General features: G+C 47.4%; 1 protein-coding gene across 1 annotated transcript; it reads right to left on the reverse strand.

The window, feature by feature from the left end:
* Positions 1 to 6,371: 6,371 nt before the first annotated feature.
* Positions 6,372 to 24,490, reverse strand: LOC309817762 (arylsulfatase L-like; the record flags this gene model as incomplete). The annotated part of the gene is made up of 10 exons (XM_082647043.1): positions 6,372 to 6,798; positions 11,659 to 11,780; positions 13,970 to 14,132; positions 14,507 to 14,641; positions 15,733 to 15,869; positions 17,372 to 17,795; positions 19,393 to 19,515; positions 22,311 to 22,432; positions 23,726 to 23,875; positions 24,468 to 24,490. 10 exons carry the CDS (start codon positions 24,488 to 24,490, stop codon positions 6,419 to 6,421), a joined length of 1,779 nt encoding a protein of 592 aa, XP_082503169.1. The 3' UTR covers positions 6,372 to 6,418.
* Between the last annotated feature and the right edge of the window lie 3,287 nt (positions 24,491 to 27,777).

Here is a 27,777-nt window from a genome sequence, read left to right on the forward strand (position 1 = left end):
GTCAGAAACAGCCCGTGCACAAGCGCCCCACTGCCCTGCCCGTGGACAGGGCTCTGAGAGCGAGTGAGCTTTCCAAGGGGCTCAGGCAGACCCTTGCTCGGGCTTCCCTGGTGGCGCAGTGGTTGAGGGTCCGCCTGCCGATGCAGGGGACGCGGGTTCGTGCCCCGGTCCGGGAGGATCCCACATGCCGCGGAGCGGCTGGGCCCGTGAGCCATGGCCGCTGACCCTGCGCGTCCAGAGCCTGTGCTCCGCAACGGGAGAGGCCACAGCAGTGAAAGGCCCGCGTACTGCAAAAAAAAAAAAAAAAAAAGGTAAGGCCCAGAGACGGGCGGGGTGCATGAGTGATCACACAGCTACCCCGAAGCACGGCGGGGGTGGCCAGAGAGCTGGGGGTCTCGGGGCTCCGTCTCCTGTCCGGACCCCTGTCCCCCTGACCATTTGCGGGCTATAGGGTCACGTCCAGCATCACCTCACTTCTAGGCAAGGAGGGAGAGCCTGTGTCGCTATCCCAAACCCAAATTGAGTCACCAGGCTCTCAAACCCTACCCTCGCCTGCAGACGAAAGCGCGAAGTGTTTAACCACAGCCAAAGAGGATACCTGTGGACCCACGTCGCCACGGAATCCTCCAGCTGTGCTCCCTCCGTGAGGGATGCCTCACTGTCTGATGATTTAGGACAAAGGTCAGCAATTGATGGACAAATCTGACCCTGGGTCTATTTTTGTAAGTCCCTCTGGAGCGAAGAATGGTTTTCACGTTTTTTTCAAGAGCTGGACAAGGTAAACAGAACAAAAAGAAGGATATGTAAGGCGGACCTTATGTGGTCCACGCAGCCGACCAGAGTCCCGTGTGGCCCCTCACGGAAAAGCACTGCTGACCTCGACCCCTGGATTTGGAACAAAAAGGTCTTCCAGCATGTTTGGTATGTATTTCTGACACATACCTGGCTGCCAGAAAGAATTAGATGGGACTGCCTTACAAGAGGAGAATGGCTTACGCCGGAAGGGTGAAGGATTTCATAGCAAATCACTGAGAGGTGAAGTTAAGGATGCTGTACTGGGCGTGGCGTCCTCCTGCCTTGAAACCAAAGGTAGTTTCTCTAAACCAGGTGAGTTGTACCCCTGTCACCTTATGAGCTTGTGTTGGCAGAATGCCTAGACAGGGTGTGCCCTGCTTGCAGACGGGCTGGTGGGGCTGGTGGTGGATGGAGGACCAAGCGAGTCAGTAGGTTGTGGAAGAAGGCCAACACACCTAGTGGACGATGCTCTTGGGGTCTAGCCCCACAGCTGGACGAGGCATGCAGCAACGCCCGTGGCCAGTGGCCTCAGGGTTTTCCTCAACAAATCAATGACTTAAATGAAGACAATCCGAGGACTTCCCTGGCGGTCCAGTGGGTAGGACTCTGTGCTTTCACTGCAGGGGACACAGGTTCGATCCCTGGTCGGGGAACTAAGACCCCACAAGCTGCACTGTGCGGCCAAAAAAATACCAAAACAAATTAAGAGAACCTCCTTGCTGGCTATAGGGCGCCCCCCGGACCCTGCTCCCAATGTGCCTGCATTTGGGGTAGAAAGAGACAAACTACAGACATAAAATCACAGAGGCTGTTTCTACAGGTGGTGCTGGGCAGTCAGACCCAACATCTTGGCGGTTTTCAAGGTCAGTCCAAACCCACTGGCCACAGAGGGGTCGACTTGGATCTAAATTGTTGCTTGCTTTGGTCAAAAGCTAGGAGATGATGTTCCAACGAAAGGGTTTCCTTGATGTAAAACAAGATATTGGGACCCTAGGACCAGCCATTGTACTCCTGGTTTCTACCCAAGAGACATGAAACAAGCTGTGTCCACACAAAGATTTGTACAGGAAGGTTCGTAGCAGCATTATTGCTCAGAGTAAAAAAGTGGAAAGAACCCAAATGATCCATCAGCGCAGGAATAGACTCCTCAGTGTGTCGTTCCCATAGCAACCAAGATCCCCAATGCCAAGATCATGTGCCATTGTCAGTAGAATATTCGGTTTAAACGCATTCGCTGCTTTGAATTCTCAAGTCCTCAGAAGCAAACACACAGTGAGTAGAACCGCCAAAGAATCCCTGGACAGAAAAGAAAAAACAAAAAACGCACAAATAAACGTCTCTCCCTTGGAATGAAAAGTCGGCCTTTCAAACCAGGTTGCTGGGAAGGTGTGTGTATTTTTCCACTATATTAGGATTTAACAAAGGACGGCCTCCAGCTTTGAATTCTTTGGTCCCAAAGACTGCCTAATCCCACGTGCCGCAGGGAAGTTGAACGCGCTAGCTTTTGGTTTTGAAGGTCCTGGTCGGCCCAGATTCGGTTTATTTCACTGAATGCATGCAGGCCTCCACCTTCCCATCGCTGTGTAAGTAAATTCTCACTGCAGGACGGGCGCGCCTTTCCCGCGTCTCCGCTGCGCTCCGGGGACGGGTCGCGGCCGGACAGCTGGAGAGGGGAGGGGGCGCCCAGGGGCGGACGGCGCGTATCCTGGAGGGTTTGGGGAACACCGCCACCCTTCCGGGGGAGGAGGGGGGGCTGTCCCAGTGCAGGAGGGGGTGCAGCTTCGTTTTGGGGTGGAGGGGACACGCCGGCGCTCGGGATGGATGTGGGGGGGGCGTGGCAAGAGAATATAGAAAGGAGGATGTGGTCGCGCTGGGGGGCCGCCTGGAGGAGGAAGCCTAATGGGTGGCGCCCTAGTGAGTGTGGGAGGGGACGAGGCCGCGCCGGGGGGGCGGGGACCTGGGGGTTGGACCGGAAGTGTATGGAGAGCGCGGGGAGGGGGAAGGGGAGGGGAGAGGACCTGGGAGTTGGACCGGAAGTGTATGGAGAGCAGGGGAGGGGAGGGGCGGGGACCTGGGATTGGACCGGAAGTGTATGGAGAGCGGGGGCGGGGCGGGGCGGGGACCTGGGGGTTGGACCGGAAGTGTATGGAGAGCGGGGGGAGGGGAGGGGAGGGGAGGGGGAGGGGGAGGGGCTGGGCCGCTCTCTGCCGGGGCGTGGCTCGCCAGGTCCCCTTCCTCTTCGCGTCCCGCCCTCTTTTGTTCCGTTCCCTTCCGGTCTCCTTGCCACCCCCAGGCCCCCGTTTCGTGGGGCGAGCACTGCCCGCCTGTCCCCAAGCGCTTTCGTCCCGCGGGTGTGCAGGCCAGAGAGCCGGCCTCCAGCTGCCTTTTGGTGACTCCCGTGCCCCCAGCCCCAGGATCCAGTAGGCACCGGGGCGCAGGGTCCCGCGCACCTGGCGGTGGGCGCGGCGCGTCCCGTGTGCTCCGTGGGTCCCCTGGCCGAGCTCAGCCTGGAGTGCAGGACTTGGCCGCGAGCGATCCGTGTCCTGGGCCCGCCCACGAGATCCGGGGTGTGGCGTCCTCTCCCTCCCTAATCCGCTTAAAGTCCTGGGGCCTCCGGGGAATTGCTCTGGTAAACAAGTTTTCCTGGGTGGCTTTCTCGGGGCGGGCACTCCCAGGAGACTGGGGCCAGGAAGGAGCCGATTAATCCTGGCCGGGGCTGGGCTCGGTGAGCACACCCCACCCCCCCCCGGTCTTCCGCCTGCAGGCTGGCCACCAGGATGTGAATCCAGACTCACGAGGGTCCAGGATGCCAGCCTTCTACTCTATGGGAGAGGCGTTTAAATGTGGTAGCCTCGTTGGCCCCTCAGCCGACTTTCTGTGTGTGCGTCTGCGGGCCCGTGGCAGTTTGCCTGGTGGTCAGTGTTTACCAGATGGGCATTGGAAATCCGTGTTAACCAAAAGCCTGGGGCGTAACGGGGTGTTGGAATTTACAGAAATGGGGCTGGAGATTCTGTTTGGAGCAGAGACCTTTGCCTTTTCATGGGTAGATTTAGTTGGCTTGTTTTTGACGGGGTGATGGCTTTAGCTGGATTCATTCTTGGCCGTTGTTTATTGCAGGCACTTTTATCAGTGGAGGACTTCTGGGGAAATACCACACAGATTGAGGCCTGGAGGGAGGGGCAGGAAGCCAGGAGCCCAGGAGTAGCTTTGCATAGAATTTGGCAAGGGTGGAGACCAGATTTGATCCGTTGAAGAAATTCTGCATTGGAGGCAGTCAAGATTCCCCAAAACTGTGCAGAACAGGAGCCCTGGGGACACTTGGGCCAAGTACCCAAACAAAATACAGGCTGTCCTGAGGGTTTTGGAATGGCAAAGAGGGATGGGGGTCAGGGAGCTGCTGCCCCGAGAAGTACTATTTGGGGGAGGTTGCATAAGCAGGTAAGAAGGAACCAGGCATGGCTTTGTTGACATAAGAGAAGCCATTTTTGGCCTGAGCCATTTTGGGATCTAAGCCTGGCCACTATGCTTGCCCTTGAACAGGTCTTAGTAATGAATGATTTTTTTAAAAAATTAATTTTTATTGGAGTATAGCTGATTTACAGTGTTGTGTTAGTTTCTGCTGTACAGCAAAGTGAATCAGTTATACGTATACATATACCCACTCTTTTTTGGATTTCCTTCCCATTTAGGTCACCAGAGAGCACTGAGTGGAGTTCCCTGTGATATACAACAGGTTCTCATTAGTTATCTGTTTTATACATAGTATCAATAGTGTATATATGTCCATCCCAATCTCCCAATTCATCCCACACACCCCTTTCCCCCTTGGTATCCATACGTTTGTTCTCTATGTCTGTGTCTCTATTTCTGCTTTGTAAATAAGTTAATCTGTATCTTTTTTCTAGATTCCACGTTTGTTTTTCTCTTTGGGACTTACTTCACTTTGTATTACAGTCTCTAGGTCCATCCATGTCTCTGCAAATAGCAGAATTTCATTCTTTTTTTATGGCTGAGTAATATTACATTGCATATATGAACCACATCTTCTTTATCCATTCTTCTGTTGATAGACATTTAGGTTGCTTCCATGTCTTGGCTATTGTAAATGGTGCTGCTATGAACATTGTGGGGGGGGGGTACATGTCTCTTTTGAATTATGGTTTTCTCTGGCTATATGCCCAGGAGTGGGATTGCTGGATCATATGGTAGCTCTATTTTTAGTTTCTTGAGGACCGTCCCTACTATTCTCCATAGTGGCTGTATTAATTTACATTCCCACCAACAGTGTAGGAGTCCCTTTTCTCCACACCCTCTCCAGCATTTATTGTTTGTAGATTTTTTGATGATGCCCATTCTGACCATGAGGTTATAACCTCATTGTAGTTTTGATTTGCACTTCTCTAATGATCATTAATGATCTTAAGGGAACCAAAGAGCCAGCTGTTCTCAGGCAAGAGAAGGAACAGTAGCAAAGATCACAAACCAGTGCTGACGCCTCCCAGTTCTGCTTCAGTGGGGATTAGCCTGAAGCCTCAACCACCAGATCCACTGGGACCTAAAGGAGGAGGATGATACTGACCTTTTCTGACCCTGTGACTTCAGTCAACTAAAGCTTAGACTCTGTGGACCTTGGCCCCAGTGCAATGCTGAATTCTCCCCTGCTCAAGCCCCTTCATGAATATGCATGTACCACCCAAGCGTTTTCCCCGCCCCCGCCATGAATATACATGTACCCTGAGATTAAAGCTTCCCCAGTTTTGCTGTTCGGGAAACACTGCTTTGGGAAAGGGCCCCTGTGTTCTCCCTACTTGCTGCAGATGATAAATCCTTCTCCTGATTGTGGCTTGGTTGTGTCTTTGGCTGCACACCCACCAAGAGGCGACCCCAGTTTTCGGGTCACGGTCCTGGGGTCTGGCCTTGATCTTATGGGTCTGAAATCACTTTAAGGAATGCAAAGACTCTAGTGGCTTCAAAGTATCAGGGACAAGGGTGTGGATGGGTCTGGGAGGGAGGTGACAGAGCACAGCTCCTATTCAGTGGCATGTGGGATCCTCCCAGACCGGGGCGCACCGTGTCCCCCGCATTGGCGGGCGGAATCTCAACCACTGCGCCACCAGGGAAGCCCTGATTCTTTGTTTTAAATAACTTTATTTTTTAAATTGGAGTATAGTTAATTTACAATGTGTTAGTTTCAGGTGTACAGCAAAGTGAGTCAGTTATACATGTACATATATCCACCCTTTTCCAGATTCTTTTCCCATAGAGGTTATTACAGTGTATTGAGTAGAGTTCCCAGTGCTCTACAGCACGTCTTTATGAGTTATCTATTTTATATATAGTCATGTGTATATGTTGATCCCAATCTCCCCATTTATCCCTCCACCCCCTTTGCCCGCTCGTAACAATATGATTGTTTTCTATGTCTGTGACTCTCTTTCTGTTTTGTACATAAGTTCGTTTGTACCAATTTAGTATTGTGTTCCTGAGCGGTGAGACGCTGAACCTGAATTCGGTCACACTTTGTCTTTAGAGTTGGTGAAAGGATTCAGCCCCACACAAGCAGACAGCTTGTCTTCAGGCCATTTTATTTTGACCCCAAAGGAGATCTCTAGGGAGCGGGGACCTAGTTTTCCCGGGCGGTCGGCTCTTGTGGGTCAGCTTCCCGATCGCACCAGCAGAGGGGGAACCGACCACAGCAGGGCTGGAGCCATGGCTTCCAGAGGTTGTCCGGCATGTCCAGCTGCAGTGGAACCGGGCTGAGCGTCCGGCGATGGTCCTCCACGGCCTTTGTGATTCTCTCCATCACCTGATGGAATGAGGACTCCGTGTCTGGCGTGAGGGCGTGAGCTTCGGAAGGGTCTCTCGAGAGGTCAAACAGCAACGGTGGGTCATGATGGGCTACTTTGTCCCCAAAGCATGGGCAGACCCCTCTCCCGTAGCAGGCACCGGCTCCGTCTGGGTGGAACACTGGGGTCACGTAGTGGACTTTCCACACTGCCCCTCCTGGAGGAAGGGCAAGAATTGGGGAGGGTTGGCATGGAGACACAGGACACATTGCTGGAGAGCTGGGCGATTCACAAGTGCCAGGGGCTGGAAGCAGCCCAGGTGTCCATCAAGTGATGGATGGATACACAGCATGGGGGCCATCCACACAGTGGAATATCACACAGCCATGAAAAGGAGTGAAGCTCTGACACAGGCTGCCACGTGGATGGACCTTGAACACACGTTGCTCAGAGAAAGAAGCCAGACACAGAAGGACACACAGTGTGTGATCCATTTATAGGAATCGTCCAGAACAGGGAAATCCACAGACACAGAAAGTGGGTTCATGGTTACCAGGGGCTGGGGGAGGGGGATTGGGGAGTGAGTATTTAATGGGTTTGGAGTTTCATTTTGGAGGTGATGAAAATGTTATAGAGCTAGATGACGGTGAGGTTTGCACCCACTGTGAAGTGCTAAATGTCACTCAATTTTTACATTCGAAAAGGGTGAATTTTATGGTGACGTGAATATCATGGACTGAATGTTTGTGTGTCCTCCACCCCTGCAACCCCAGATTCGTTGTGGAAGCCTTGAGCTCCAACGTGATGGGATTAAGAGATAGAGCCTTGGGAGGTGATTAGGGGTAGACGATGTTGTGAGGGTGGGGCCCCCGGGATGGGATTTGTGTCCTTATAAGAAGAGAAAGAGGCCAGAGCTCTCTCTCCCCAACATGAGGACACAAGGAGAAGGTGGCCGAATCTGACCCAGAAGAGAGTCCTCCCTAGAACCAGACCATGCTGGCATCTTGATCTCATACTTCCAGCCTCTAGAACTGTGAGAAATAAGTGTGCATTACTTTAAGCTCCCTGCTCTGTGGTCTTTTGTTATGGCAGCCGGAGCTAAGATGGTGAGGGAGAGCGCCACAGAGCTGTTTACAAAAAGGAATGAATTACTTGTCTTGACGGTGGTTTCCTAAGTGAATTCTCAGTGATGTTTTTCCTGAGCTTCTCTCTAGCTGTGAAGGTTCCACCAAGAAAAGGAGGGAAGGAAGGAAGGAAGGAAGGAAGGAGGGAGGGAAGGAAGGAAGGAAGGAAGGAAGGAAGGAAGGAGGGAGGGAAGGAAGGAAGGAAGGAGGGAAGGAAGGAAGGAGGGAAGGAAGGAAGGAAGGAGGGAAGGAAGGAAGGAGGGGAGGAAGGAGGGAAGGAAGGAAGGAGGGAAGGAAGGAAGGAGGGAAGGAAGGAAGGAGGGAAGGAGGGAAGGAAGGAAGGAGGGAAGGAGGGGAGGAAGGAGGGAAGGAAGGAGGGAAGGAGGGGAGGAAGGAGGGAAGGAAGGAAGGAGGGAAGGAGGGGAGGAAGGAGGGAAGGAAGGAAGGAGGGAAGGAGGGGAGGAAGGAGGGAAGGAAGGAAGGAGGGAAGGAAGGAAGGAGGAAGGAAAGAAGGGAGGGAGAGAGTAGCATGAATCTGTAAGACATCCTCCAGCGTCTGAGAAGACTTACTACTTAGAGGTCAGCTGGCACCAGACCTAGCTCAGCCTCAGGAAGCGATTTTGACCAAATGGAAGGAGAGACTGAGGCTGTCCTCACACCAGCACTGCCCCCCGCCGTGGGTCAGACCCAGGACTGCACAGCCTGAGCCCTGCGGCTTCCTGCTGCGTGGGGAAGGAGGCCCCCACTCTCCCTCTGGCATCCCCCCGGCATCCTCGCAGGGCAGCAAGTCTGGGGAAGCCACACGTGTAACCAGAGGGCAGTGAGCGGGACTCTGGTGGCCGTGCCTCTTCCAGGACCAGGCGGGAGGGCTCCCTTGGATCCTGGTGTAGGAGGACCAGGGAGGGAGACGGGGCAGGGCTGGGGCTGCTCCTGGGACCTGGACAGGAGAGTGAGAATGAGGCCAGGGGTCCCCATGCAGCCAGCAAGTGTGGGCAACCAAGACCTGTGGTCAGACGGGCATCCCGTTCCCTTCGTCCCCACAGCCACCAGATTTCCCTGCGCGAGCCCTGGTTCCCAGGCTGGCACCGCTGTGGTTTGGTGTTTTTATGGGAACACTGGCTTCTGTTCCCTTCAAAGCATTTATGGTGACCTGCTGTCTTTTTTGGTTTTTTTTTTAATATATATTTATTTACTTATTTGGCTGCGCTGGGTCTTAGCTGTGGCACGTGGGGTCTAGTTCCCTGACCAGGGATGGAACTCCGGGCCCCCTGCGTTGGGAGCGCGGAGCCTTAACCAAAGGACCCCCAGGGAAGCCCTGCGACCTGTTGTCTTAACAAGTGTCAGTTTTCTCACCTGTGAACTGGGGACAGGAATTGTCACCTGCTGGGGTTTTCAGAGTAAAATGAGTTCATGGGCATCGGACGGACACTCATTCAATGTCTGTGATTGTTTTCATCGTTCAGCAGATGAGTACAGAGAGAAGACAGACAGAGTCGTAGGGAGGGGACTCGGGCCAGAGAGCGGTAAATAGACACCAGAAATGAGAAGATTGCCAAGAGTGCCGGATGCCTGGAAGAAAATACAAGCGGTCCAGGTGATGGAAGGCGGACGTGGAGGTGTGTGTGTGTGCAAGGTGCGGGCTGGGGTCATAGTGGATGCGGGATGTGAAGGTCAAGAACGGAGGACGGTCCGCCTCCTGAGCATGTTCTCGATGGCAGGGACGGGTCGTGCAAAGGCCCTGAGGCAGTAACTGCTGGTTCTAGAATCACAGGGCATGGTTCTGCTGCAGCTTGGTGACTGGGGGCTCCTAGGGTCCGAGCTCTTGCCCCAGAGAAGGGGAGGAGCTGGCTCATGTCACAGGGAGGAATCGGTATGGTGGGTGGTCCCGGAAAGGTTTTCATGGAGGGCTAAGTGGACAATGGGAGTGGGATGAAGAGTGGACCTGGGGAGGCCGGTGAGGGGGCCGTCGAAGAGACATGGCAAGTAGGAACAGGGGACTTCCCTGGCGGTCCAGTGGTTAGGGCTCCACGGTCCCAATTCAGGGGGCGTGGGTTCGATCCCTGGTTGGAGAACTAAGATCCCACATGGCGCGTGACACGGCCGAAAAACAAAAAGTTAAAAAAAAAAAAAGTAAGAACACACTCCCTATCTACCTTGAAAAAAAAATTGAGATATTTGCCCAATAACTGAGAGAGGAGAGGTTCGGTAATGGGGCAGCCACGGGGTAAAGAAAAACAGGATGAACGTTGATCCCAGGTATCGGTGCCACTCACAGCAGTGCTTGAAGGTTGGGCTATGGAACTGAAGGAAAGTTTAAAAAAACCCTTAAAAAGGGAAATCTATAATATGTGACTTTAAAAAATCAAAAGCGTAGCAATAGAAATCATCCCTAAGCATAAATGCTGGTAGACTGAACTGTGCAATTGAATGAAAGTTTTCTAAAAAATCGTAAAAGGGGAAATCTATAGTATGTAAGTTTAAAAAAGCAAAAATGTAGCAATAAAAATTATCCGTAAGCATAAATAGTTGTAGATTGTGCTAGGTAATTGAATGAAAGTTTTTGTTTTTTTTTTTGCCACGCCCCATGGTATGCAGGATCTGAGTTCCCCAACTAGGGATTGAACCCGTCCCCCTCTGCAGTGGAAGCACGGAGTCTTAACCACTGGACTTCCAGGGAAGTCCCTGAATGAAAGCCTTTTTTTTTTTTAATCTTAAAAGAGGAAATCTATGTTATGAAATTCTTAAAAACCCAAAAATGTAGCAATAAAAATCATCCCAGATGATGATACTACTGGAAAGGATGGACAGGAAAAGGAGGGAGATTTTTAAAAAATCTATTGGTAACTTCCTCAAATAAGGGGGATTCCAAAAGGTATTCTTTTATTCTTGTTTCAGACAACTGGACATGTCCAGAGAATGGTTTTGAGGCATAAAGAAAAAAGAGTGAGTTGAATTGCAAGAGGGCTATAGGCCTTCCCAAACCCTGGAAGAAAACCAAGTCCTTAAGGCAAATCCACAAAAAAGGGAGAAAATGTCAGGGCAAAATGCAGAATAATAGAGAGGGAAACAGAAATGAAGAAAAGAGAAGAAACTCAAATAGCTGAAAGTCTGTTACCACAGACCAAGGCAGAGGCAGAACTCAAGCAGTTAGAAAATTTAAAAATATAGTTGTTTAGTAAATCCAAGAGCTGGATTTAAAAAGATTCATAGAAACAGAAAACCTCAAGCAACTCCAGTCAGACGATGATGGAGAATCCAGCTATAAATATGGAAGCAATTAAAATACAATGAAATGACTTGGTAAGGGAGCAAAGTGCTTGGTAAAACGAATAGCTTTTCAATAAGAAGTGCGGAGACATAACATGCCTCAGTTTGGGAACACTTGATATTGTAAAGATACCACTTTCCCCCCCAAAATCATTTATACGTTGAAGACAATGGATATTGATATTCCTGTGGGATTAAAAAAAAATAGTTGCAAATGATTTTACAATTCTTTTGAAAGGACTGTTGGGCCACAACAGCCCAGAAAAGTTTGAGGTGCAAAAATTATTCACTAAACATGTTACTGCTTGTTTTACAAAGTTATCGTTAATCTTAACAGGTATGAGATGGTGTCATGAAGTTAAGACACGTGGAAAGCAAATATAGATTAAGAGGACAGACTGGAAAGGTTAGAATCAGGTTGGAACACCTGTGTGTGTACAAGTGTGTGTGTGTGATGATAAAAGTTGCACCTCACCTCATGGGGCTGGGGGACGGGAAAGCCATAGACCAGAGAATTCCCTTCCGATCACCACGGGATGATCGACAGTGAAAGGACATTGCCGGCATCAGAAGAAAAATACCGCCAAGAAGGAAATAAAGGAGCTCGCGTGGACATGCAAAAGCCACAAAGAAGCAGAAAATGCGAACGGAGGCCAAGACATGACTCCTTCAGGCAGGCTACTCACTGTTCCGTTGGTGCCACCGGGCTGCGTGCAGGAAGCTCTCGCAGTAATGCATCAGGAACTCGTGCTCCGAGTGCTGGGCTGTCCCCAGGAGCAAGGGCAGCAGGTCCCGGCCGTCAATCACCCTACAGGCAGGAGCACAGGGACTCAGGGCGGGGCTGCTGGAAGGTGGGCGTGGCCTTAACAAGCCCAGGGCCGCCCCGGGGCAGTCAGCACCCCAGCCGCCTGCACACAGCGCCTTCGGCTAAAAGATGTTGGAGGGTCCAGCTTGCTTGGCTGAAGTAATGGTCCCCCCAGCCTTATTCTGAAGCACAAATAGCTAAACAAAATGGAAACACCTGCTTGGTTCTGTATGGATTTGAGCTTTAAGTCGTTATAGAACATGCGGCATTCTTCAACAAGACCTGGAATCATTTCATAAGTATATATAATAAAAGAAATCTATATGCATATGTAGTGTATATATGCAATATACATCATTATATAAAAAATGTATACATTATATGCACAATGTATATCATTATATACAAATAGACATATACACTATATATGCAATATATAATACATACACAATATATGTATTATATATTCAATATATACACTATATATTATATATACTGTATATACAATATCTATACATATACACATACCACATACATATACCATAGATATGTGATATATATACCCACCATATATACATAAAATATATGCATACCGCATGGATACACCACACATATAGCACATATATATATACACCATGAATATACACAATATATATCATTTCATTTCCAAACGTGTATTCATATACACATACACACATACGTTTACATATGTGTGTGTATATATATAAATGTATATATAAGTAAAACCAAGCAACAATATATGGCTGAACTTCATCTTCTAGCAAAATACATTTGTGATATACATGATGGACAAATTTTTATTTTTAAAACAAATGAGATATTATAAATTAATGTTAAAAATTAGCAGCCAGTTAGGAGGAAAAAAAATCAACCAGAGACATGATATTCAATGTAAGAGAAGAGAAAAGAGGAGAATGTAATATTCAACATCTCTGCTGATAAAGCAGTGGAAATGATAACACACATATATGTATATGTGCATACACACATACTGTATGTGTCGTTTATATAATAAATAAATTACATGTATAAATTAAACTGATTTTAGTTCTATTATTTTAAAAACAGATGCTCTCACATACAGCCAGTAGCAATTCCTAGGGAACAATTTGACAAAATGTATCAAGAGTTTAGTAACTGGCCACACACTTTGACCCAGGAATTCAACTTCCAGGGGTTTTTACTAAGAAGGTAATTATGACAGGCAGTAAAATGACAAAGCCAGATTTTTTTTCAAAATGAACACGGCTGAAGTCCACCTGTAAGAGGTTAGTTGAAAGAATACTGTAAAGCCATTAAAATTTCTGTCCATGCATAAAGTGTCTAAATATATATAGATATGTACATATATCTCTCTATATATACAGAATATTTTATACAAATATATAAAATATCTAAATATATATAGTACATAGGTATCATATAACTTAATTATGTATTCATCTCTACGTTGTCAAGTTTACGAAATAATTTTATTTTCTTTCTATTCCTCCCAAATTTTCTATAATTTTTAAAGGAAGAAAAACTGGAATCGGGCTTCCCTGGTGGTGCAGTGGTTAAGAATCCCCCTGCCAGTGCAGGGGCCACGGGTTCGAGCCCTGGTCCAGGAAGATCCCACATGCCGTGGAGCAACTAAGCCCACGAGCCACAACTACTGAGCCCGCGAGCCACAACTGCTGAGCCCACGTGCCTAGAGCCCGTGCTCCGCGACAAGAGAAGCCACCGCAATGAGAAGCCCGCGCACCGCAATGAAGAGTAGCCCCCGCCGGCCACAACTAGAGAAAGACGGCGTGCAGCAACGAAGACCCAACACAGCCAAAAATAAATAAATAAAATAATAAATAAATTAAAAAAATAAGAAAAACTGGGATCATGAAAAGTCCCTACCACACTACATCAAAAGGAATCTCTTGTGATGAATCGTTAGTAAATTCATTGATGCGTTTCAGTGACAATCGTCCTTATTATCAAATGGCTTCACTTAAGACTGAGAAGAGAAGGACATTTTGTGCATAAAATGAAGCAGACGTTGGATCCCAGCAGAGAATGATGAGCGTTCTTCCAGATACTGATCTCACGGATGTTTTATGCCAAACAAAAGTGACAGTGATGTTTGACATACATGTTGGCTCTACACAAAACGCAACTACCTTCTTTGGGCTGCTCTGTACCTGTCATGGGGCACCTGGCCACCCCCCAGCTGGACCACGGTGGGGAAGACATCCATCAGGCTGGTGGGCTCGTGGATCAGGCGGCCAGCGGGCAGCACCCCGGGCCACCGGAGTATCCCTGGGACCCGGATCCCACCTTCCCAGCCGCCCATGCCTTTGCCACCTGTGTTTAAACATGAACAGGAAAGAATGTGATTGAAAATCCAAAGTGGTCGCTTACCTGGGTGATTTAACCTTTCCATCTGTTTTAAATCTCTCTTTCTCTCCCTCCCTCTTTAATTACATGATGACATTTAGTTCCTCCCTGGCAGAGCATAGATTTTGTTTTATTTATTATTCTGGGTGTTGGTTTTCCACCACACAGGGGTCAGGACATGGATACCTTTGGGGACATTATTCTGTTGACCACAACGATCATTTGGGTTCCTTTGGTTTTTGTGACTTTGCTTTGTAAACTCCCATTCCAGAGAAAGCGTTGGGAATTATTGGGAAGAGATGAAGCCAGTACACATGGATCTGGGAATGTCTCACCCTTACCTTTATATATCCCATTCCAGCCACCATATTGATTGTTTCCAAACTGAGCCTCTAAGGATCCCCCATGATCCGACGTAAAATAAACGAGGGTACTGTTGGTCAAACCTTCCGTGTCCAAGGTATCAAGGATCTTCCCTGCAAAGAATAGATGCGTGTGTGCCAGTCAAAATAGAAGAAACTCTTACACCGGATTTTTGGAACGCTTCCTTTAAATGAGTCTTCAGTGTTAAAGCTTAATGGGAGTCAGCAGTAATATAATTGTGCTATTCTCAGCATCCTTGATCTAAGATTGACATATGTCTTTGTATGTGCCCCATCCTGTTTCCAGAAAGTTTCAGGAAAGCTACAAGTGTACCTGCTGCATAGGACAACGTCGTGAACCCTTACAAATGAGGCAAAAGAAGATTACAGAGAAAAATAGGGAACAGGATGGGAAGGACGGTGACAAAGGCATTTGTACGTGGATGAAGAATAGTTTTCAGTGGCAGTTCTAAGTTTCTTAGAGTCACATAAAAAATATCTGTACCCCCATGTTCATAGCAGCAGTATTTACAATAGCCGATAAGCAACCCGAGTGTCCATCGATGGATGAATGAATAAAGACAATGTGTTGTATACATTCAACGGACTATTATGCAGCCTTGAGAAAGGAGGAAATCCTGCCACTTGCAGCGACATGCATGGACCCTGAGGGCATTATGCTCGGTGCAGTATGTCAGACAGAGAAAGACAAATACCGTGTGATCTCACTTACATGTGGGATCCAAAAAGCCACACCTACAGAAAGAGAAAACAGATTGGTGGCTACTGCAGGTGAGGGTGAGGGGTGGGAAAAAATGGGGGAAGGTGGTTGGTTAAAAGTTACAGATTTAAAAAAACGAGTGTATTTCTTTGGTGTTTGGGTGTTGCTTTTTTATACAGTCTGACCAGGTCTGCATTTTTTTTTTTTTTGCGGTACGCGGGCCTCTCGCTGTTGTGGCCTCTCCCGTTGCGGAGCACAGGCTCCGGACGCGCAGGCTCAGCGGCCATGGCTCACGGGCCCAGCCGCTCCGCGGCACGTGGGATCCTCCCAGACCGGGGCACGAACCCGCGTCCCCTGCATCGGCAGGCGGACTCTCAACCACTGCGCCACCAGGGAAGCCCTGGTCTTCTCATTCTTTACATCCTTCCCTCCTGCAGTTTCTGGACGAGGAACCATCACTTTCTCATCTGGAAAAGGTACCTACCCACCATCCAATCCATCTCTTCTGTGTTGTCCCCGTACAGCCCATGGGGACTCCTCCCTCGGAAGTTCTCGGTAGTGATGAGAGGGGTGTGGACATGTAGAAAGGACACGAAGAGGAGGAAAGGTCCTTGCTTGTTTCTGAAAGTAGATACGATGTGATGGGAGTTATTTTTTGGTCAACCTGAGATTGAGCTCCCACAGATGCTAAATACAAATTTCCATTGTCACGTCCTTACTCAGACACATGACTGTGCTGCTCTACCCACCAGCAGCAACTGCGTAGATCTGTTCCACGGCGCGATGTTCCTGTGTCTGAGAATCTTCAGTGTGATGACTTTCTTCCTTCTAAAGTCTTTGGAAAAGTCCACACGAATTTTTTTATTTTTTGGCCGTGCCACGGCATGTGGGATCTCAGCTTCCCGACCAGGTATCGAACCCGTGCCCCCTGCAGTGGAAGCGCAGAGTCCTAACCACTGGACCGCCAGGGAAGTCCCTCCACACTGATTTTATACGTCTTTTTCTTCCTGATTATCGTTTTCTAACTCTATGGACTTCGGATGACTGAAAGTAAAATAGAATACCAGGATGCCATCTGGTCTGACTTTCATTTTATTGTTATTTCGGTATATTTTTCGATTTCCAACTTAGCTGAAAGAATAAGTGATTTGCACATTCAGTTTTCTTTACAACTGCTCTTATGCAATGAAGTTTAGGGTGTGGAACAGTCATGAAAAAACCCACTTTCAAAATGATGTATATGGGGTTATTAATCTCAAGTTGATTCTCCCCAATCTAGACAATTCCTCACCTTCCCCTGTCTTCACCTGATCTTTATGGTCTAATCTACACCCTTAAAGGACAGAAGCAAAGGTGAAGCTCTTAGACTTAATAAGGACACATCAGGTTAGTTTGTTCTAATTTGAAAGCCAAGTATTCGCTTCACACCTGACCCAGATTTGGCAATTCCATCAAAAGCTCTCTAAGAATATTCCGGAACATGATCACCACCCAGGTAAGTTGGGGTTCCATGGAGTCACCCACTCTACTGGAACCCCTTTGGGGAGCACAAAGTGGCCTCCGTTTGGTGTAGCTTTTCATTGTGTCCCTCCTGGTCTGGCCTGGTAAGTCTCTTTGTCACTGTCACTCACATTTACATCCAGGCTGAAGTTAGCCACAGGACTGCTTGGTCCTGATGGTAGAGCTTTAAAAATACTTAGAATTTATTGCAAAACCTACAGGTGATTCAGTTTCATATGTTCATTAAATACCACCCCTGTGGTAACCAGGGGTGCTCAAAGAATTGGACTGGCTCTTTTTTTTTTTTTTTTTTAGCCATGCCAGGTGGCTTGCAGACCAGGGATAGAACCCGTGCCCCCTGCGGTGCGAGCTCAGAGTCCTAACCACTGGACCCCCAGGGAATTCCCTGGTCTGGCTCTAAAATAAGAAGGAACAGCAGCAAATTTCAACTGACTGGTCAGTTGTTTCAACGGATCCAGTTGAGTTTCAGGGAACATCATTTATGCCCCATTTTACCAAAAAAATGTCTTTCTGAGCTGGGACCGTTTCACCACGCCAGTACCCATTCCAGAAGAAGCAGATTCCGAATTCATTTTCATCCTGAAGCCACCTTTGATACTCACCTTTTGACAAAGGATGAGACCTCCTTGAGCATAAGAGCCGTCGTCCTTTGAAGGGACATGGGCTGCTCGGTGATGGCGTGATTTCGCATCAGAAAGCAGTCGGCGTGAACAATCAGGGCACCCATGAAATAGGAGGTCGTGAGGCACAGCAGGGCCACAATGGCTGAGCAGATGACCAGAGTCCAGGAGCCCGCTACCAGGCGAGTGAGTTTCCCAGCGGTGAGTGTAAAGGCGGCCAACGCCATGACATGCGAGCAGACGTTGAGTTTATGCTCCAAGCCTGCGCGCTTTTCAGACACTTCCCCGGGCTCACAGTCTCCCATCATGGAAAACGGCATTCCGTAGAAATGGTCAAAGCCATGGCTGAGCGGGTGGTGGCAGTAATCATCGGAGGATTCACAGTTGAGACCCAGATGCCATTTTCCTGAAAAGCAAGAAGTACGCACACGTGACAACGGTCCGACCATCCCTGGGGGCGTGGGTATGGTGTGCTTGCCAAGTTCTAGGCTCTCTGCTGGGTGGTGGGATGAGGTGGGGATGTAGAGGAGGTGGGGGTAGCGTTTGCTGTTGTTTGTACCACAGCCTGGCCAGGTCACTTCAAGGGAATGAGGACCTTGTGTAGCAGCATTTCCTGTGCTGCTGGAACAAAGTCCCATAACTTGGTGGCTTGAAACAACAGGAATTTATGCTCTCACAGTTCTGGAGGGCAAGTCCAAAATCAAGGCACGTGGGCAGGGCCACGCTCCCTCCAGAGGCTCCAGGGGAGGGTCCTTCCCGCCTCTTCCAGCTTCTGGGGGCTCCAGGCATCCCCAGGCTCGTGGCCACATCCCTCCCATCTCTGCCTCAATGGTCTCACTATCTCCTCTTTGTAGTCAGATATGTGTCTGTCTCCCTCTTGAAAGGACCCTTGTCCTTGTACATAAGGAAACCTGGATAATCCAGGATCATCTCCTCATGTCAAGATCCTTCACTGAATCACATCTGCAAAGACACTTTTTCCCTAGGTAAGGTTATATTTGCAGGTTCCAGCAGTTAGGACCTGCTATCTTTGGTGACCCTTATTCAGTCGCCTCCACCTGACTTTGCGACTGTCTACAGGAGAGCAATAATCAAGGCACACAGTGGTCACACGGCTCTAGAAAACTCCATCTGATGTGACCAGCGTGAGCAAAAGATTTCCTGACTTTAGAATTCTCCGTCCCTTTTGCTAATTCATTATAATCACAGTCAGGGTGGTGGTGGGTGACAGGTTTTGCAGACCCCACCTGTCGTGTTCAGTCAGTGGAAGGTGATTAGCTCCCCTGCTGTCACTGCTGGAGTGTTGATACGCTCTGTGTACCTTCTCAGCAGCCCAATGGTGTCCGTCACCCAGAAGACCTCATGTGATTTCCCGAGCGATATATCCACGAATCTATTGGATTCTATATTCAAAGAGCTAAAGAGTTAGCTTTGCTCTTTCTGATCGACAAAGGAGACTGTTAGCAAAACTTATTACTATAACATGATAATGATCATGACTTCTTGGGCCCCTTTCAAGAAACTGCCATCCCTAATTTTCATTCATTCTACACATGACGTACGTGGTTTGTTGACGTATAGAAAGATAAGCCTGCTCTTTACGGAAGCAGACAGGAAGGTTCTAAGCTGTGTGGTCACATTTCTAGACAGGAAATGGGGAAAAACAGCATGATGAAAATTTTTGGTAATTTGGTAAAATTAGAAAAGAAATGAGAAATCCCACTGTGTCCCAACTATTTCATTTCCAAACTTCTTACTTGACTATAACCTCCCTATAAAAGTAATGTGCTCCAGGGAGATCAGCTCAGTGCTTTGTGGTCACCTAGAGGGGTGGGATAGGGAGGGTGGGAGGGAGACACAAGAGGGAGAGGATATGGGGATATATGTATAGCTGATTCACTTTGTTATAGAGCAGAAACTAACACACCATTGTAAGGCAATTATACTCCAATAAAGATGTTAAAAAAAAAGTAATGTGCTTAATACTTAGAAAATGTCCATACCTATGAGTCCAGTGGCATAGCCTTTATCTTTCAATATTTTTGCAAAAGTTGTTTCATTCGGTGGAAGTCCTCCAGATACGCCCGTCCACTGAAGAACACGGTAACCATTACTGGACACCATACCTTTGATCAATCGTTTTCAAAGAAATGTTACAATCAGACATCGATTTGTATCATCATTATTATCACTTTAACTTAGAACATTCGGTGGAAGTCTCCATTATTCAAAATTCAGTTGAAAATTTACTTCCAACGTGGGTTGGCCTCATGGGTTTTATTTTTGTCAGCAAAGGAAATGATTCATTAATCGAAAATGTTAGCGAGAAGACTTACGGTCCCGCTATGTCAAGGTTGTAAGCCGAAAGAGAATTAAATGAAAAGGAAAACAGAATTAAAAATGATTTTATGATTTCACCAAACTCTTGATAGAATCCAGTACTTCTCAAACTGGTCTGCACATTGGAATCATGGGAGGGGTTTCCAGAATATTCTGACACCTGGTTATCATATCACCCCAGAGACTGTGATATTAGTTGGTCTGGGGTGGAATTTGGAATGGTTAAAAGGTCCCCCCAAATGATTCTCATGTGCTGAAAAGGTAGGGAACCACGGACATAATTCATCCTGACCCTGATAGATCCAGGACCTCTACCCAATCATTTAAAAATGTAGGTTCAATATTTTTATAAAGCTCTGCAGTGTGCAGCTGAGAACCAACGATTTAGAAGATGCTCTTTGCCTCCTAGACCTTTTTGATGACTGCAGCTCAGTCTGATCAGAGAGGATCCACTTGGTTCAAAGAGCGAATGAAGTTCTCAGTGATCACGCTTTGGAAATTGGAGAATTCTGAGATTTTCCAAAACCTCAAGAACGCGTCTGGTTCAGTGAAGGCTAGTGAAAACCAAATAGTTCTAGGTCAGGACAAAGAAAGTTGGGGTGTTTCAGCTTATGTTGTCGAGGATTTATTCTTCCCTGAGCAGGTTGCAGAGAACTATATATAGGAGGGTCTCTGTGGGTCACTTTGATGGGTCAACTTGACCAGGCTACGGTCCCCAGCCATGCAAACACTAGTCCATGGGTCTAGGTGTTGCTGTGACAGTCTTGTGTAGATTGGGTTAACATCTGCAATCAATCGACTTCAACTAAAGGAGGTGACCCCCGTGCAGGTGGGTGGCCTCATCCAGTCCGTTGGAGGTCTCCAGGACAAAAGCTGAGGTTTCCAGACACAGAAGGGATTCTGCTTCAAGACTGCAACACCAGATCCCACCTGCGTCTCCAGCCTGCTGTCCTGCCCTGAGGATTCTGGACTTGCCAACCACACAGTCACACTAGCCAGTTCCTTAAAATAAATCTCTTTACAGAGTAGGAGACAGAGATGGTAGATCCTAAATAAGTAGCTGATAGATTGATAGATGGTAGATGGATAGACAGATGATAGATGGATAGATAGATGATAGATGGATATATAGATAGATAGATGATGGATGGATGGATAGATGATAGATGAATAGATAAATGAGAGATAGATAGATGATAGATAAATGATAGACAATAGATAGATGATAGATAGATGGATAGATAGATGATAGATAGAAGATAGATAGATAGATAGATAGATGATAGATAGATGATAGATGATGATAGATAGATAGAAGATAGATAGATCTTGTTGGTTCTATTTCTCTGGAGAACTCCGGCTGATATAGGGTCTGAAGTCTGTCCCTACTCCCAGGAGTCAGCTTCAGGGTCAAAGGGCAGAAGGACATTATACAGACTTTCAAACTTTTAGTCTAGTTTCTACCCAAATCCCCAGGGAGATAGAAGATTGGGAGGAAAAACCCCTCCAAACCCCTCTGAAAAACAAACAAAAAAACCCCCCAAACCAAAAAACCAAAAAGCCCCAAACCCCCCAAAAACAAAAAACAAAAGAAAACAAAAAAGCCAAAAAACAAAGAAACAAAAGAAAACACACCAAAAACCTCTCAAAAAACAAAACTAAAACCAAAACCAAAACCCAAAACCAACCAAACAAAAACCCCAGAACTTTATAACAAAAGATCTGCATGACTTTTAATGCAAAAGAGTATGATTTTGGAGCCCCTGAGGTGGAAGCGGAGGAATATTTTGTCGACGTATTTCCCTCTTTAAAATCATTCCGAGGTCTCAGATCTTTTTCTTGGGGCCACAGAGAGCAAAAGAAATTCCTTTTCTACGCGGCGGGCAGAGATTTGAAAACAATCTTCGGAGACCCCTATCTCTTCTTCTTCAGATTAAACATATTTGGTTACTTAAACTTTTGCACAACCAGAGTCATGATAATGCCTGTTAGGTCCCTTAATATCCCTCGGGGTAGATTATTATGTATGTTACACTAAGGGTTGAAAAGCTATGCCCCCTGGGGCAAACGTTGCCTACCACCTGATTGCATAACCCCTGCAGGTGGAGAATGGTTTTGTACATTTTATTTAATGGTTGGGGAAAAAATCAGAAGTAGTATGTTTCATAACATAGGAAACTATATGAGATTTAAATTTCAGTGTTCATAAATAAAGTTTTATCAGAACACAGCCATGCTCATTTATGTATGTAAGGTCGGTAGCTGCTCTCAAGCTACAACAGTAGAGTTGTGTAGCTGTATCACAGGCTACATGGCCCACAAAGATGAAAGTATTTAATATCTCGCCCTTTCGAGAAAGCGTTTGCCAACGCCTGCCTTATATGGTTATCCACATCACAGGAGACCATCAAATGCACCGGGCTCTACCAGTGTCACCTCATTATCTATAGCTCTTACGGACTCCAATCTGATGGGGGACTTAGAGCGTTCTCTTCCCACTGTACTGGAGAATCCGCACGTGATTAGTAAAAAAAGAGCATGTTCCTGCCCACTGCGTGGTTAGACGGAAGGAAGGACAAACCTGATCGGAGAGGGTATCTGCCTGTTAGGAAAGCGGCTCTGCTTGGCGTGCACACGGAAGCCGCGGCGATGTGCTGGGTGAGCATTACGCCATCCGCGGCAAGGCGGTCAACGTTCGGAGTCCTGCAGACGGAGACGTTAACTGCTTTATTCCTTAGCGCACAAACAAGAGGCTTTTCCCGTAAGCATAGTGACATCTTACTTAATAGAAAACTTTCCAGTCACCAATTAACACATGCATGCGTTCTTAGGAACGAACAAAAGACAACGGCTTTGCAGAGCTGGGGATGGACCCAGAGACTGTAATACAGAGTGAAGCAAGCCAGACGAGAAAAACGAATACCGTATCATATCTTTTCCATGTGGCGTCTAGAAAAATGGTACAGATGAACTTCTTTGCAAAGTGGAAATAGAGACACAGATGTTGAGAACGAACATATGGATACTGGGCGGGTGGGATGAATTAGGAGAATGGGATGGACATAGACACGCTACTATATATAAAATAGGTAACTAATGAGAACCTACTGTATATAGCACAGGGAACTCTACTCAGTGCTCTGCGGTGACCTACATGGGAAGGGAATCTAAAAAAGAGTGGCTGTTTGTATACGTCTAACTGATTCACTTTGTTATACTGCAGAAACTAACACAGCATTGTAAAGCAACTATAGTCCAATAACAATTAGTAATTTTAAAAAAGGCAGTGGAAAAACTTCAAATGTCTTCTGAAACATCGAAGAAGTATCCACTGCGTTATTATTGACCAAGTTTCCACAATATACGACTGGTGCCGAGGCAGAGACGATAAGAGATCCAGAACTGAGAGTCCAGAGCGACTTCTCACTTAGGACACACAGTCTTCTTTTTCTCTTTACTTTTTATTTTATATTAGCGTGGAGTTGATGAGCCGTGTTGCGTTAGTTTCAGGGGTGCGGCACAGTGACTCAGCTATCCACAGACGTGTATCTATGCTGTTTCAGATTCTTTTCCCATTTAGGTCGTTACAGAGGATTGAGCAGAGCTCCCTGTGCTCTACAGAGGTCCTTGCTGGTCACGCATTGTAAGCACAGCTGTGCGGGCACGCTACTCCTAACTGGAAGATTTGACTCCACGCTACCAGCGCACTGTCGGTGGGACGTGAGGGTGGGACTCAGATGCAGCGTCAGGGTAGTGCCTGTGCTACCAGAGACTGTGCTGATGGAGATCATACTTAACAGTGAAGCGATTATTCACACACAGGATGCGTGTGAGCTGGCGTTAGTGCAGGTGTGGGAAGAAGGCGGGATTAAGGGCGTTCAGAGAAATGATGTGTGTGCAATTCTGTTATAGTTTGAATTGCACAGACCGAGGGTCAGATGCGATATCAGTGGCCTCTGCACCGGGGTGTCAGATGAGCAATTCTCTGGTCCTTGCCTTATGGTGTCGTTGCCATAGCAGCCGACATCTCCGATGCCGAGATCGTCTGCCATCAGGAGAAGGATATTCGGACGGGAACCAGATAGACTGCGGCAAGTTGAGGGCTTCAAATCCAGAAGCACACTGACTGTCAGAGCCAGCCAGCTCCTGAAAAACAAGCTACCCAACAAGGCTTCATGCTGCTTTCCACCTTATCGACACTACTTCTGTAAGTGGGAAGTTGGGTTCCCTCTTTTAGGGGACTTTGATATTATCATCCCATTTCAGAAGAGTTTGAATACACCTCTTAGGCATTTGAATTTTTTCTCTCTCTTTCTTGCTTTTTTTTTTAAAAGTTAAAAACAACTCATCCTTTCATGGATGCCACCCTGGGCACGCAAATAAACAGCAGGACAATGGTGTTCCAATCCCCAGCAGCGTCATGAAATAAAGATGGAAATCTGAATCTGATGGAATTTGTGTCGTGGGCTTCCCGGAAAACCAGACACCGGCGCCATGGCAAGACTGGATGCACAGCTGCATCGGAAAGAGTGAGGTGGAATTCTTTCTGTAGCTGCCGGGGAGCGCCTCCCAGGAAAGGGTGCGTGGAACGTGTATATTAATCGTGAATTCTCAGGAGGGGGTGATCAATTACTAATTTAGAAAGATCAGTTTACTATCAATGCATTCTGAGAAAGCGACATGAAGGAACACAGAGGCAGACCTAGAAGATGAACGAGTGCCCATCATCCTATCTTACCAAGAGTGTTCCAGATGTAACATGTCCTCTCTGTCCTTGTATTTCCTGGAAGAGATAAAGAGGTTGATATTAACACAGGCAGCAGAAAATGAACTAATGCAGGAAGTCAAACAGTAAGTCTGTAACGAGAAGGGAAACGTGGATTCTCTCTGATGCTATCAATAACATCTTAACTCCTAAAAACTCATCAAGGAATGAATGTTCTTCCCTACTCAGAAAGCTTTACGAATGCTGAACACTGTCTTTAGAACGGAGAACATGGCCTTTGTTAGCTCTAGCTTAGGTCAGAGTGTGATCGGTTTTGAGGCACTCTGTCAGAACAGAAACGTATCTCCCTGCAGGTGAAAGTTCCCGAGGTGTTCTAGATCCAGGAGTGGCTGCCAGGAACCATGTTTGGTCCAGATGGATCTTAAATCCCATACATGGAGCAAGGAAGCAAAGCCGCGTTTCCGCTGAAGGTTCTGGAATTCTGGGGCCTCACCAAGGTCGTGGTTCACGGCTCTCACTTGCACAAGCTCTGGACAAAGTGGGTGTTCCGCTCCAGTGGAACGTGTTTCAGCTTGAGGAAGCTGTGAACGCCCTTGAGATAGGCCCTTGGGTGAAACGGAGCCAATGTGCAAATAACGTACCTGGGAGCAGAATGTAGGAGGTAGGCTGTGGGCAGAGCTGGAGTGGCTCCGTCCTGCTTGGAATTCTGCTCCAGCCTGACGAGCTGGAAAAACCAGCTGGTTTGGGGTGTCTGCCTTTGCGTTTGAGTCCTGATGTGATTTAAAAAAAAAAAAAAGAATGTGGGGAATTCCCTGGTGGTCCACTGGTTTGGACTCCACACTTTCACTGCCGGGGCCGGGGTTCAATCCCTGGTCGGGGAAGTAAGGTCCTGCAAGCCTCAAGGCGCGGCCAAAATAAAGAAGAATGTAGAACATGTGTTTATCAAGAGTCGATGGTACATATTTTGGGCTTTTCTGCCCAGATGGTCTCGTCGCTACTACTTCTCTCTGCTGTCATAGCATGGAAATGGCCACGGCCAACCCAGATGACTGGCCCTTGTTGTCCTCCAATTAAACTTGATTTCCAAAAACAGGCAGAGTTTGCCAAACAGACCAGAGATTCCTGATTCCCGATATAGAAGGCAGGAGTATAAAGGAAAATGCAAAATTAAGTGATAAATTATTGATATGAAATGATCTCCAATTCATATTTAAAAATTTTTTTGATTGTGGTAAACACACATAACAAAATTTCCCATCTTAACCATTTTTTGTGTGTGTGTGTGTGGTACGCGGGCCTCTCCCTGCTGTGGCCTCTCCCGTTGCGGAGCACAGGCTCCGGAGGCGCAGGCTCAGCGGCCATGGCTCACGGGCCCAGCCTCTCTGTGGCATGTGGGATCTTCCCGGACCGGGGCACGAACCCGTGTCCCCTGCATCGGCAGGTGGACTCTCAACCACTGCGTCACCAGGGAAGCCCTATCCAATATATTTTAAAAGAAAAAAAAAAAAAAAAAGAGTCAAGAGAGTATGCTGCTGTCCCTACAAAACGATCATAGGAAAGGGGAAGAACACATGTATTTACGTGTCTACAAAGCCGTCTGGTGACAACAGCTACTTTCTGCAGATAACTGGCAATCCTGTCCCTTGATGCGTGAGAATCAGACCTTGGGCTAACTTTCTAGCTCTGTTTCCCTGGAAACCCAATAAAGGTAGAATGTCAATGGGTGACTGGGCAACATTATGTGCAATAAAAATGCTGGTCCCTGGCAGCCTGTTTGTGGCCATGAGGAACCATGAAGACATGAGGGAAGCCCACTTGGGGCTTCTGGGGGTCAGTGGCCCTTGACCTGGCATGGCTTTTGCAGTGACCCAGAAGCTCTGCTCATGAGTTGTCTGAAGAGAAGTTGGCTCGCGTGGTGGGCGAGCTTCCGAGCTGGGGATGTCCAGCCTTTCAGAGTGACACCCTCTCCATCTAAACTGTCCCCTGGGAAGGTGCAGACTAGCTGCTGGCTGGCTGTGTGTGCAGAGGCGTGGATCGCTGTACGCAGGGCCTTCTCCAAGGAGAAATGCCCCAGTGTGCTTCCACCCTTCTCCTTCTGAGCTAGCCTGACATTTCCTGGTGCTTCATGTTCTCTGGACATTAGCCCTTGCCTGCAAGACAGAGGTGGCTCCTTCCAAGCTCACTTGCAGTTCAGGTGCTTTCTCACACCTCCCCAAGTTGCGTCCTCCTCAGCACAAGGACAGGGCAGTGCACCTGTGGTCAGCCGGATGACCACTGCATGCAACTGGGACAGGGCTTGGGCAGCGAGAAACCCCGCAGACAGGTTTCTCTGGATGGCTCTCTGTGGTCACTGCCTCTGTAGCGGGGAAGCTTTCAGTTGGGATCAAGGCTGAGGGCTCCTATCACTCCTGGTGAGACGTACCGTGACCCAGGCTGTTTATTTACTTCATTCCTTTCGAAGAAGGATCTTAGTGAGGTGTGAGCTACCTGGCTTGCTGCCTCTTTTTCGCTTCTGGTAGCTGGTGTACAGGTGGGTGACCTGTTGCAAGGTGATTGTGTCTGTTTGCACAGACACAGAGTTAGCTTTAGGGTTCTTTCTTGGTGTTATACATCCCATGGGTGGACAAGGTACAATGCCATGTACACCCCGCCCAGCCCATTAGAGTATCATACAGAGTAGTTTCACTGCCCTAAAAATCTTCTGTGCTTTGCCTGTTCATCCCTCTTCCCATCGTAACCCCTGGCAACCACTGATCCTTTTACTGCCTCCATAATTTTACCTTTTCCAGAATGTCATGGAGTTGGACTCATACAATACGTATGTTGTGGATGAAACTACTCCACTCTCTGATGGAAGGACAGAACACCAGGGACTTTGCTTACTAGACCTGTTTTAACATGTAGACAGTTTGGATGGCGTATCTCAAATTGAGCAGAGGGGGGAAGCTGGAAATGCTTTCGTTTCATACCATCGGCATTCGCCGTACCCTTTCGTTTGTTCCATTTTGCAATTTTTGGCTACAAATCTTTACCTCTCAGGAGGTCTGTATGAACATTTTAATTTATATGTATTTATATATGAAATAAATACATTTATGTATATGTATGTATAGATACATGTATATATAAAATATATACTACACAATAATCATATATAAAAATATGAAAATATAGAATATAGTATAAAGTAGATATGATTGTTTTCTTTACATCTATTTTAATCTTTTTTTTTTCCCCCCAGAAAAAGCATATTATGGGCTTCTTCTGACTTTTCTAGGGAACGTGACTGGTTCTACTTGTTCTACTGGTGGGTTAGAGTTGA

Source organism: Grampus griseus, assembly GCF_964374135.1.
Source record: "Grampus griseus genome assembly, chromosome: Y".
Lineage (NCBI taxonomy): Eukaryota > Metazoa > Chordata > Mammalia > Artiodactyla > Delphinidae > Grampus > Grampus griseus.